The sequence below is a fragment of the Schistocerca cancellata genome, chromosome 1, assembly GCF_023864275.1.
Source record: "Schistocerca cancellata isolate TAMUIC-IGC-003103 chromosome 1, iqSchCanc2.1, whole genome shotgun sequence".
NCBI classification, from domain to species: Eukaryota; Metazoa; Arthropoda; class Insecta; order Orthoptera; family Acrididae; genus Schistocerca; species Schistocerca cancellata.
Genome location: NC_064626.1, coordinates 643361556 through 643374636, shown reverse-complemented (window position 1 = coordinate 643374636; position 13081 = coordinate 643361556). Strand labels below are relative to the sequence as shown.

The 13081-nt window shown below is 39.0% G+C and overlaps 1 protein-coding gene across 1 annotated transcript in view; it reads right to left on the bottom strand.

The window, feature by feature from the left end:
• The window catches only part of LOC126183356 (pre-mRNA-splicing factor CWC22 homolog), a 135218-nt gene that overhangs the window by 16177 nt on the left and 105960 nt on the right, over nt 1–13081 (bottom strand). Inside the window, exons 8-9 of the mRNA XM_049925272.1 lie at nt 4356–4457; nt 4142–4278 (exon numbers count right to left, since the gene is read on the bottom strand). Coding sequence (XP_049781229.1) covers nt 4142–4278; nt 4356–4457 — 239 coding nt within the window. The remainder of the gene's footprint in view (nt 1–4141; nt 4279–4355; nt 4458–13081) is intronic.

Sequence of the window (13081 nt, the reverse complement as noted above, 5' to 3'; positions counted from 1 at the left end):
TACTGCACCCCTATGCCATATCCTCAGAGCAGCAGTTGACACACGCTGGAGGAGTGTCACAAGCTTTTCTTCCCTTACAACCAAGAGAATTGTGACCAAAGTGCTGGTATTTAAACAGTGCTTTGCATAGGGAAACCCGCACACCTAGGTGAAGGAAGCCAGAGTCAACAAGCTCTGAAGTTTCATGCTGTTAAATGTAAGTATAAATGAGTCTGATTTGATCCAATCACCATCCACCTTTTTCATCACATTTTGCACGTCAACAATGCTTTCTTTGCCCCACTCAGCTTTCAGTTCCTCTTTTGGAATATTAACCACATTTCTGTGTGACACAATGCTTTTGCTGTAGTTCAAGGTGTTGTGCAGTTCAGTTTCAGTTCCATATTCTCTGAGGCATTTTACTCGCTGGAGCTCCTTTACTTGTTGGATCTAGGCATTTCTACCAACAGGGTCCCATTTTGCAAGCACATGACAGACTTTAAAGTGCCACAGATTGCCTCTAATATGTTTTGGATACCAAAAAAATGAAACTTTCACAAAACTGCCTTCTTTCCATTTGACTGCTAAAAACACATTATGCAGTCTGTTACTATAAATGGCAGCACTCTGAATAATTCCTGAATGAGGAGGACTAGCCAGACAAGCCCTCTTGGATTGGTGTGTTGGTACCTACCACCAGCCCATCCATTTCGCTGGGACAAGAGGATATTTCAAGGGTTCCATTTCAGTCCCACAAGCAGATAGGGAATTAAGGGTCCACCCAGACAAGAGCAATGCTTGCCTAAATTAAGCCTTATACAACTGAGGTGCAGCGGTTTCCTCGGAGATTGCCTAATGATTGCTCCACCTCAGCAGCCATGTATCTCATTGGTTTGCAGCACTCCTTGAGACTAAGAGGTTTTTTTATAGAGGTCTCTACTATCCTCGCAATCCCATCGGTCAACAAAAAGGGAAACAAGTTTAATCTTTTCGACTATCAACAATAAACTAAACATTAAAAACAGCTGAAAATGCAAACATACATCAGGAATATGTCTACCACCACAATTAAAAAATAGAATAAAGAAAATATTTGCAAATCAATTTATAAAGCCCATGAAATTAAAAAAAAAATCCTATTACTTTTTTATCATGCCACATAATATATCTGTCTGCAGCTCGTGGTCTTGCGGTCGTGTTCCCAGTGGGGTCAGGGAATTTCACCTGCCTCGAGATGACTGGGTGTTCGTGTTGTCCTCATCATTTCATCTTCATAAGGAAAGTGGTGAGGTCAGACTGAGCAAAGGTTGTGAATTTGTACAGGCGCTGATAACCACACTGTTGAGCGCCCCTCAAATCAAACATCATCATAATCATCATATATACCTCAATATATGCCAACAAACTACTGTACAATCTGAAGAAATATCACAACTATCAAATGATGGGGACAGTGAACAGCAGACATGTACATAAGAAAAAAAGAGCAGACAATGCGTAGTATTCCCACAAGTCCTTCGAAAGAGCCAACACACTCACTCACTCTCCCTCCCTCCCTCTCCCCCCCCCCCTCCCTCTCTCTCTCTCTCTCTCTCTCTCTCTCTCTCACACACACACACACACACACACACACACACACACACAAACACACACACACACACACACACACACACACACACACACACACAGAGAGAGAGAGAGAGAGAGAGAGGGGGGGGGGGGTCTATTTTTCCCTAATGTTTCTTCCACCTGGCAATCTTTCTTACAATAATCCTCTTACATATTTATAAGACCAACCTTTTCATAAGACACAATGGCCTTCATCTGGATTCATCCATTAATATTTTTGTGTATAGGTGTGGAAAGTACTGATGGAATGAAGGTAATTTTGAGTCATTGAAAGACACCCACACAAGACTGCAAACTCCTGAAAATCAGTTCTATGATAGAGCAGCAGAAATAGTTTAGTATTCCAATGTTTCTCGACTGGCAGGGAACCCATATATCTGACATGCCATGATAAGCTTCTGTCAGATGGTAAGAGCCCACCCAGAAGCTGTGAATGAGGCTTGTGCTGCACATCATAACCCCCTCACTAGTTGAGCGTTACCTGACTAGCTAGAACATAGCCCCCTCACATCTGGGCCTGCCATCGGAGAACAAATAATGGACTCCCTGCAACATTCTGTGTCATCCTCTATTGCTGGTCAGAGACTAGCAGCAGCCGGACTAGGGCCTAGGCTGGCATCCATTAACTGTTGTGTACAGATGTGACTCTCACAACTAGAAAAATCCATGATGAACAGAGTATGGAAAGTCCTGATCGACTGTAAACAATGAGGAGTGAAGGCAACAACTCATCAAATAGTTCGAGTCATTGAAAGGCACGCACACGCATGCACGCGCGCGCGCGCGCGCGCGCCCACACACACACACACACACACACACACACACACACACACACACACAAAACCTCCCGCCTCACCTCACACGTAAACATGTGTATCAACTATTCAACACCTCTCTGTTAATCGCTTAGTTGTTACCTTTATTCCAAAATTATTTAAAATCTAAGATGAATTACATAGCTCTTCTTTGAACCTCCATGTTACGTGTTATTAATTCAGTTGGATGTGGTTCCTAACCTTAAAAAACATACAAAAGAATGGGTAAGATGAGAGATACGAAAACATCAACTTTGCACGAGAGTTACATAACCGTTCCAATGCAGCAACCTATATACTTTAGAAATAATTACTGTTTTAGTCTGTAGTTGCAATTCCTTTTTGATTTATTTTGTCTACTGGCTACCAGTTTCAGTACACAGTACCATTCTCAGGCCATCCCCTGGCACATAGTTGTGATGCTCACTTCCCAAGCAACTGTGTAAAGAAAATGTGGCTATAGACTAAAGCATAAATTATTTCTAAAGAAGTGCATCATAACATCTGCTTTTCTGAAAAATTGGATTTATATGGTTATTCTGAAATTGTACAGCTAACTCTGGAGCCTGCAATTTGATGAATGTTCACAAATGAGTCATACTAAATTTACATAGCCTTTAAAGTGCTATAGTTACTTCCTTGGCTTTTTGTAATATATTCCAGGAAAACAGGTTTAAAGTCTTTTATGGGTGAGAGGAGAGTTTGGTTTCTTTTTTTAACTTTATCTACCATTATGAATTATTAAGCAATAAAATTATTCTTTATTCTTGATTAAAATGTTTTATTTCATAATAAAAGTAATCAAGCATCACACTACATCTTTCTTCATAGTATTTATATTTGGCCCTTATTCAACCAAGAAACGAACACTGAGGGAAAAAATCTAAGAAGAAACAAATAATGATACTACACATCCAAAGTTATCGTTTCCTTGCACAAAGTTAATGGCTGCACACACAATATGAACTTAGCTAGCTTTACTGAGTGACAGCAAAGGAGGATTCCTCCATTTGGAGGACCCTCAAAGCCATTAAAGCATACTCATACACGTATGTGTGCACAAAACTTCTCATCATCAGCACTTTATAGAACATACACGTGTATATTCACAAAATTGGCTCAAGTGTCCTGGTGAAATTCAGGGTTTGACAACCTACCTTTTTTGTTACCATTTTCACACGCTTACAACTGCCTTTATGTGCTTACTATCTTTTTGTTGGGTGTTATTTTTAAGTATCATTACAATTACAATTTAAATTACTACAGATGTGAAAATGTAGGTATTTCACTGCAGTGCTGACATTTACCACAGATTGTGCAATGAAAATAATTAAGATATATTTGGCTGTTCTTGTGTATCATTACACTTGCTTGAATTGAGTCAGCCCCTAATCTTTATGTGAAGTAGTAAATTATCTAGCATTTTGCAATAATTTTCTATGATTATCATCTCTCTGAATGTAACGATGTTATCTCTGAATAACATCATAAATACTATGAATATTTAGGGCCTAACAGAGTACTTACAGAATTCAAAATTTTTTGTAACCTTGATGTAGGGCAGTCATTATATATGAGTTTATGTATCAAAAACACAATACATATTTATAAAGGACCTAGTAAGGTTTCATGGATCATAATATATATTAATTTGAAAATGGTAAATTTCCTTTATAGTTTGAATACTGTCTGCTACATAATCATTGAGTATTGTTTACCTGACGATGTATTGGATGAACTGCTTTCTGAGGAATCTGATGTGCTTGAACTGCTATCAGAGGAACTGAGTGCCTTCATCAAAGCAGGTAGCATGGAAACTTTTGGTTGAGATTTTAGATGTTCCCGCAGCTCGTCTCTGCAGGAAGAAGAAAAACTGTAATCCCACAGCCCACACATCAGAGACTGATTAAAATAACTAAATGGTACACTTACGTTAGGCCACCCAAACCAATCGAGGTGAAGAAATTTATTGCAAACCTCGTGTTTTTTGGATTATCACGAGGAAATAATCCATCAAAAGCTATCTGCATTGTGCTGAAAATAAAGAACCGTAAGTCTTAAAACACACAACCACCAAAAAAAATTTTAATGATTCACAAACTGTAACAGATGTCATCAAATATCACCTATCTCTCTGTCTCATTAAATGTTTTACATTTTAAGATCTTGCAGTCTGTTGGTCACTAACTGGTATTTTATTTCTTTAATGCTCAAAATTACCCTTTGTTTAGTGCTCAAAATATAATCTATTAAATTATTTAGTCACAATATGCTAAAAACAAACTAATTTTTCATTATGAAACAATGACAAAGTCAACAAAGGAAATGTAAAAAGTGACAAGCAAATTTCTTTGCTGTGATTCAGTGATTTATGTGGCACCCAACAACTGATTTAATGGAGATTCAGGATGTGAGACCATAAATTGTAACATTCCAACCCATAATGTTACATATCAACTGGAAGGATGAAAGTGTTACTTACAACTGAACTACTGAAAAAATTAAATGAAATACTCTGTCACCTTTCATATGTGACTTCAAATAATTTATCTCTAGTAATCAAATGTAAAAATGTCACGTATAAGAAGTATTGCAGTAAGATTTTGGAATATATACTGTGTTTGAATGTTATGAATTATCTCAAAGAAAGAAATCCATTGATACAGCCAGCATGAATTCCTAATTCCAAAAACATCGTTCATGTGCAACACAACTAGCTCTTTATTTCTTCTGGCAGGAATCTCAACTTGATTCCATTTTTCTAGATTTCCAGAGGGCTTTTGATACCATTCTTCACCGGCGGATTCTAATTAAATTGTGTTCCTATGGAGTACTGTCTCAGTCATGCAACTGCATTTGTGACTTCCTGTCAAAAAGGTCACAGATCGCAGTAACTGACCGAAGGTCCTAGAGAAAAAAAGAAGTTTATCCGGCATTCCCCAAGTAAGTGTTATAGGCTCTCTCCTGTTCATGATTTTTATAAATGATTTAGGAGTCAATCTGAGCAACCCTCTTATACTGTTTGCAGATGTGTTCTGTCATTTACTATAAAGAAGTCTTCAGCTGATCAAAACAGTTTACAAAATGATACATATGCGAAGTGTGATAACTGACTCTAAAATAATGGAAATTGTGAGGTCTTCCACATGAGTACTAAAAGGAGTCCATTAAATTTTGGTTACAGGGTACATCATACACATCTAAAGGCTGTCAATTCAACTAAACACCTAAGGATTACAATTCTGAACAACTTAACATCAGAACAAGATTACGAAAAGGAAAGTTGTTACTCACCATATACAGGAGATACTGAGTCACAGATAGGCACAACAAAAAAGACTGTTCCAAATAAAGCTTTCAGCCTGTAAAGCCTTCATCAAAAATAGACCACACACACACACACACACACACACACACACACACACACACACATGACTGCATCTAAGGCAACTGTAGCCACACTGAAGGCCTTACAGGCCGAAAGCTTTATTGGGAACAATCTTCTTGTTGTGCCTATCTGCGCCTCAGCATCTCCACTATATGGTGTGTAGCAACTTTCCTTTTCATAATATAGTTACATTCCATCCAGGATTTTCCATTGTTTCTCATCGGAACCAATGCATTTTTCGTTGCAGTGAGATCTTTTCATGAACTTTCAATCACCAACTTTCTCTTCTGAATGCAAAAACATCTTGTTGATGCCAAACTACTTAAGGAAAAACAAACATCGTAATAAAATAAGAGAAATCAAAGCCTGCATAGAGAGATTCAAGTGTTAGTTTTTACCATTCGCTGTTTAAGAATGGAATGGTAGAGAAATAGTGTGAATATGGTTCAACAAACCCTCTGCCAGGCACATAAGTACGAATTGCAAAGTTTCCATGTAGATGTAGATGTCATATCCCCTCCCACACTATGCCATCACTACTCTACTGGCTTAATGTTACAAAATAGTTATCAAGGTAGTTGAGTCAAATGAAGCAATAAATCTTTTTGGTAGAAGGAGCTGTGGCTTCAACCCATGTTTCCCTATATATAGATACTAAAAATTAAACTTCCATTAAATGATTCTTGTTATTGAAGGCCTAAAGAAAGTAACATTAACAATTTTGTTACATTATCTGTCCATAACTAGTGCTGGCAAAGTGGTTTGCATACAAAAATGAGAGCTCAGAAACATACTAATAGGATTTAACAATTTTCCTCTCAATATGACATTTGGGAGATAACACTCTTGTCCCTCTGCTCCATCACATTTCCTCTTACTTTACTTTCCTCAAAAATCTGAATAATACATCCCACTACATACAAAAACGTGGGAATTTAAGGAGATGGGACCTGGATAAACTGAAAGAACCAGAGGTTGTAGAGAGTTTCAGGGAGAGCATAAGGGAACAATTGACAGAAATGGGGAAAAGAAATACAGTAGAAGAAGAATGGGTAGCTTTAAGGAATGAAATAGTGAAGGCAGCAGAGGATCAAGTAGGTAAAAAGATGAGGGCTAGTAGAAATCCTTGGGTAACAGAAGAAATATTGAATTTAATTGATGAAAGGAGAAAATATAAAAATGCAGTAAATGTAGCAGGCAAAAAGGAATACAAACATCTCAAAAATGAGATTGACAGGAAGTGCAAAATGGTTACCAGGGATGGCTAGAGGACAAATGTAAGGATGTAGAGGCGTATCTCACTAGGGGTCAGATAGATACTGCCTACAGGAAAATTAAAGAGACCTTTGGAGAAAAGAGAACCACTTGTATGAATAGCAGGAGCTCAGATGGAAACCCAGTTCTAAGAAAAGAAGGGAAATCAGAAAGGTGGAAGGAGTATATAGAGGGTCTATACAAGGGCGATGTACTTGAGGGCAATATTTTGGAAATGGAAGAGGATGTAGATGAAGATGAAATGGGAAATAAGGTACTGCGTGAAGAGTTCGACAGAGCACTGAAAGACCTGAGTCGAAACAAAGCCCCAGGAGTAGACAACATTCCATTAGAACTACTGACAGTCTAGGGAGAGCCAGTCCTGACAAAACTCTACCATCTGGTGAGCAAGATGTATGAGACAGGCGAAATACCCTCAGACTTCAAGAAGAATATAATAATTCCAATCCCAAAGAAAGCAGGTGTTGACAGATGTGAAAATTACCGAACTATCAGCTTAATAAGTCACAGTTGCAAAATACTAACGCGAAGTCTTTACAGACGAATGGAAAAACTGGTAGAAGCCGACCTCGGGGAAGATCAGTTTGGATTCCGTAGAAATATCAGAACACGTGAGGCAATACTGACCCTACGATTTATCTTAGAAGCTAGATTAAGGAAAGGCAAACCTATGTTTCTAGCATTTGTAGACTTAGAGAAAGGTTTTGACAATGTTGACTGGAATACTCTCTTTCAAATTCTAAAGGTGGCAGGGGTCAAATACAGAGAGCGAAAAGCTATTTACAATTTGTACAGAAACCAGAAGGCAGTTATAAGAGTTGAGGGGCTTTAAAGGGAAGCAGTGGTTGGGCAGGGAGTGAGGCAGGGTTGTAGCCTCTCACCGATGTTATTCAATCTGTATATTGAGCAAGCAGTGAAGGAAACAAAAGAAAAGTTCGGAGTAGGTATTAAAATCCATGGAGAAGAAATAAAAACTTTGAGGTTCACCGATGACATTGTAATTCTGTCAGAGACAGCAAAGGACTTAGAAGAGCAGTTGAACGGAATGGATAGTGTCTTGAAAGGAGGATACAAGATGAATATCAACAAAAGCAAAACGAGGATAATGGAATGTAGTCGAATTAAGTCAGGTGATGCTGAGGGAATTAGATTAGGAAATGAGACACTTAAAGAAGTAAAGGAGTTTTGCTATTTGGGGAGCAAAATAACTGATGATGGTCGAAGTAGAGAGGATATAAAATGTAGACTGGCAACGCCAAGGAAAGTGTTTCTGAAGAAGAGAAATTTGTTTCTGAAAGTATTTGTATGGAGTGTAGCCATGTATGGAAGTGAAACATGGATGATAAATATTTTAGACAAGAAGAGAATAGAATCTTTCAAAATGTGGTGCTACAGAAGAATGCTGAAGATTAGATGGGTAGATCACATAACTAATGAGGAAGTGTTGAATAGGATTGGGGAGAAGAGAAGTTTGTGGCACAACTTGACTAGAAGAAGGGATCGGTTGGTAGGACATGTTCTGAGGCATCAAGGGATCACCAGTTTCGTATTGGAGGGCATTGTGGAGGGTAAAAATCGTAGAGGGAGACCAAGAGATGAATACACTAAGCTGATTCAGAAGGATGTAGGTTGCAGTAGGTACTGGGAGGTGAAGAAGCTTGCACAGGATAGAGTAGCATGGAGAGCTGCATCAAACCAGTCTCAGGACTGAAGACAACAACAACAACAACAACAACAACATACATACATATGTTGCAAACTATTTACTTTTAGTCCATTCAGATTACTGCAGTTGTCAATGTTCCTAATGTGCAATGAACCCTTCATGCATAGAATCTTTTACTGATGAACATGTTCCCATTCTTTGAGAATGTCTTGTATTTCTAGCAATTATACCAAAAAATGTGTGGCAGGACAGTCCTGCTGTGTATCCACTAGGCTCCTGGATGGCTTTTCCAACTTAATCCCATAATTCAACTCTTTGCTCTCTTTTTTAAGGTGAAGGAATTACTGATTCTGGAAGCAGAATTTTCTATAGTCTGTTTATTAAATTTGTTCATAAAACATACTTTGTGAAACAGTATGGTTTACTCAGCTATTTTTCAAAAGGAGTCATGTTGTGTATGTTTGATTGAAACTGATAAACTAAAATATCATGTTGTAATGAAGTTCTTTGTTTTCTATGGTTCAGTGCCGATGAGAATTCATACGTCATTGATGAAAGTTTAAAGGAATCTGCTTCTCCATGTGGCCATACACCTGTAGAGTATTATCCAAATGAAGGCTTCAATAAGTTTTTACAAGAGTTGAAAAACTACATTTTTTCTCATAGCTAACTCCTTCTATTCCCTGTAGAGCAAAATCCATTTCATTGTGTTATAGGGATGTAATTCATTGCAATGAATGGAATAGGACAGCTTCCTTCTATTACTACAATTGAAGCTCATTGGTGCAGGTACAGAAGTGCAAAAGATAGCCATGTAAGATTTTGGTTTCTCAACTTACTACAGGAAAATGCTAATTTGTTTTATACTAATACACCATGGCAGACGACTTACTCTTTCTCACCTGTCATTAAGAGCTGTTATATACATTTGTTGTTTTGTGTTCATTATTATTCTTATTGTTTTCAGAATCATTTTCTATTTTATTTACGTTTTTAAAATCTGATTTGGTTAATGTGAAAAACACATAGTTGCACAGTGATTTGGAGCCCATGTTAAAATGTAGGCCCCTTTACAATTGGCTGTGTAAGTCAGTTCAAAGATTTGAAGAAGGTAATGGCATAAAACCTCCAAGGAACAATGTCTAGCAAATCACTGTGGTGTTCAAATCACTTTGTGTATTCTATAACATAACATCATTTGAAAAACATGATCAGTGATCAAATGTACATGAAACAGCAGATGATACAGATATATCTGAGGAAAGAGAAGATTCTTCTTGTTAACTGCCTTGTAAAGGATAACACTAATGCAAATACCGATCAGGTCTTCTGGACGAACTGCATGAAAAATGCGCAAGGAAGTCTGGATTCCAAAATAAAGACAATATCTTTCACTAAAGCAAATGTACTTTGATCATGGGATAATTAAGAAATTTTTAGTGTGAATTGTTAGAACATCCATCCTTCTTATACAATGCAGGCATTTGATGCCTTTGACATCTTGTCGCCTTTGGAAGTGGAGAAGGGCAAGGCACTACCAACCTCTTCAACACCACCAGACATGTAGATGCCTCCCCCTGATTCGATATCATTATCTTCATCTGTATTCTCAATATTTTCAGCCATACCGACTGACTCTGTTGGGGTAGGGGTGTCTTGTATCTTACCCAGATAACGACACCGATTCCATCACAGAAGATATCAATGTTATCGAGTCATAGAGGTTGTAGGGCCCAGCAGTTCAGGATAGACGGTATTTCATGCAAATCACCATATCCTACCACCTAAATAACAAACTGCTTTCATAAGCAGCAGGCAGGAGTTCCACAGTCATATCATTTGCTAAATGAAGACTATAAAAAATCATCCTGGCAACACACTGTTGGAACCAAGCTGCCTGCTACTGGATCAGACAATGCATTGCTATATGGACTATTTATTGCTGCACTGATAATTACTTTGCAGGGACTTATGGACTTTCTGCCATGAATCAGTGGCTCAGACAGTTTTGCGACCATGTTGGCTGCAGATTCCTTGACTTGCACCATAGGGTGGTGGGGTTTCGGGTTCCGCTGAAAAGGTCAGGAGTTCACTACACTCAGCTGGCGGCTACACAGGTAGCAGAGACTGTGTGGAGTGGACTGGGCGGTTTTTTAGGTTAGAAGGCCTCGGGGAAGTACAGGGTGGGCTGCAATCTCAAAGGGTGCATGGCAAATACAGGACGTGCTTGGATCAAGGAACAGTCGGAATTGTAGTTGTAAATTGTTGTAGTTGTGCTGGGAAAGTCCCTGAGCTACAAGCGCTAATAGATAGCACAGAAGCTGAAATCGTTATAGGTACAGAAAGCTGGCTAAAGCCTGAAATAAGTTCTGCAGAAATATTTACGAAGTCTCAGACGGTTTTCAGGAAAGACAGATTAGGCAGAATTGGTGGTGGAGTGTTTGTGTCTGTCAATAGTGGTTTATCTTGTAGTGAAGTCGAAGTAGATACTCCGTGCGAATTGGTATGGGTGGAGGTTATACTTAACAGCCGAACCAAGTTAATAATTGGCTCCTTCTACCGACCCCCAGACTCCGATGATATAGTTGCTGAACAGTTCAGAGAAAATTTGAGTCTCGTAACAAATAAATACTCCACTCATACGGTTATAGTTGGTGGGGACTTCAACCTTCCCTCGATATGTTGTCAAAAATACTTATTCAAAACCGGTGGTAGGCAGAAAACATCTTCCGAGATTGTCCTAAATGCTTTCCCCAAAAATTATTTCGAGCAGTTAGTCCACGAACCCACGCGAATTGTAAATGGTTGCGAAAACACACTTGACCTCTTAGCCACAAACAATCCAGAGCTAATAGAGAGCATCATGACTGATACAGGGATTAGTGATCACAAGGTCGTTGTAGCTAGGCTCAATGCCGTTTCTTCCAAATCCACCAGAAGCAAACGCAAAATAATTTTATTTAAAAAAGCGGATAAAGTGTCACTAGAAGCCTTCCTCAGAGACAATCTCCATTCCTTCCGAACTGACTATGCAAATGTAGACGAGATGTGGCTCAAATTCAAAGATATAGTAGCAACAGCATTTGAGAGATTCATACCTCATAAATCAGTAAGAGATGGAACTGATCCCCCATGGTACACAAAACAGGTCCGAACGCTGTTGCAGAGGCAACGGAAAAAGCATGCGAAGTTCAGAAGAACGCAAAATCCCGAAGATTGGCTAAAATTTACAGATGCGCGAAATTTGGCACGAACTTCAATGTGAGATGACAATGAAACATTGTCTCGAAATTTGGTAGAAAATCCTAAGAAATTCTGGTTGTATGTAAAGTACACAAGCGGCAAGACGCAGTCAATACCTTCGCTGCGCAGTGCCAATGGTACTGTTACCGACGACTGTGCCACTAAAGCGGAGTTATTGAACGCAGTTTTCCGAAATTCCTTCACCAGGGAAGACGAATGGAATATTCCAGAATTTGAAACACGAACAGCTGCTAGCATGAGTTTCTTAGAAGTAGATACCTTAGGGGTTGCGAAGCAACTCAAATTGCTTGATACGGCAAGTCTTCAGGTCCAGATTGTATACCGATTAGGTTCCTTTCAGATTACGCTGATACAATAGCTCCCTACTTAGCAATCATATACAACCGCTCGCTCACCGATAGATCTGTACCTACAGATTGGAAAATTGCGCAGGTCACACCAGTGTTTAAGAAGGGTAGTAGGAGTAATCCACCGAACTACAGACCTATATCATTGACGTCGGTTTGCAGTAGGGTTTTGGAGCATATACTGTATTCAAACATTATGAATCACCTCAAAGGGAACGATCTATTGATACGTAATCAGCATGGTTTCAGAAAACATCGTTCTTGTGCAACGCAGCTAGCTCTTTATTTGCACGAAGTAATGGCCGCTATCGACAGGGGATCTCAGGTTGATTCCGTATTTCTGGATTTCCGGAAAGCTTTTGACACCGTTCCTCACAAGCGACTTCGAATCAAGCTGCGAGCCTATGGGGTATCGTCTCAGTTGTGCAACTGGATTCGTGATTTCCTGTCAGGAAGGTCGCAGTTCGTAGTAATAGACGGCAAATCATCGAGTAAAACTGAAGTGATATCAGGTGTTCCCCTGGAAAGCGTCCTGGGACCTCTGCTGTTCCTGATCTATATAAATGACCTGGGTGACAATCTGAGCAGTTTTCTTAGGTTGTTTGCAGATGATGCTGTAATTTACTGTCTAGTAACTTCATCCGAAGACCAGTATCAGTTGCAAAGTGATTTAGAAAAGATTGCTGTATGGTGTGGCAGGTGGCAGTTGACGGTAAAT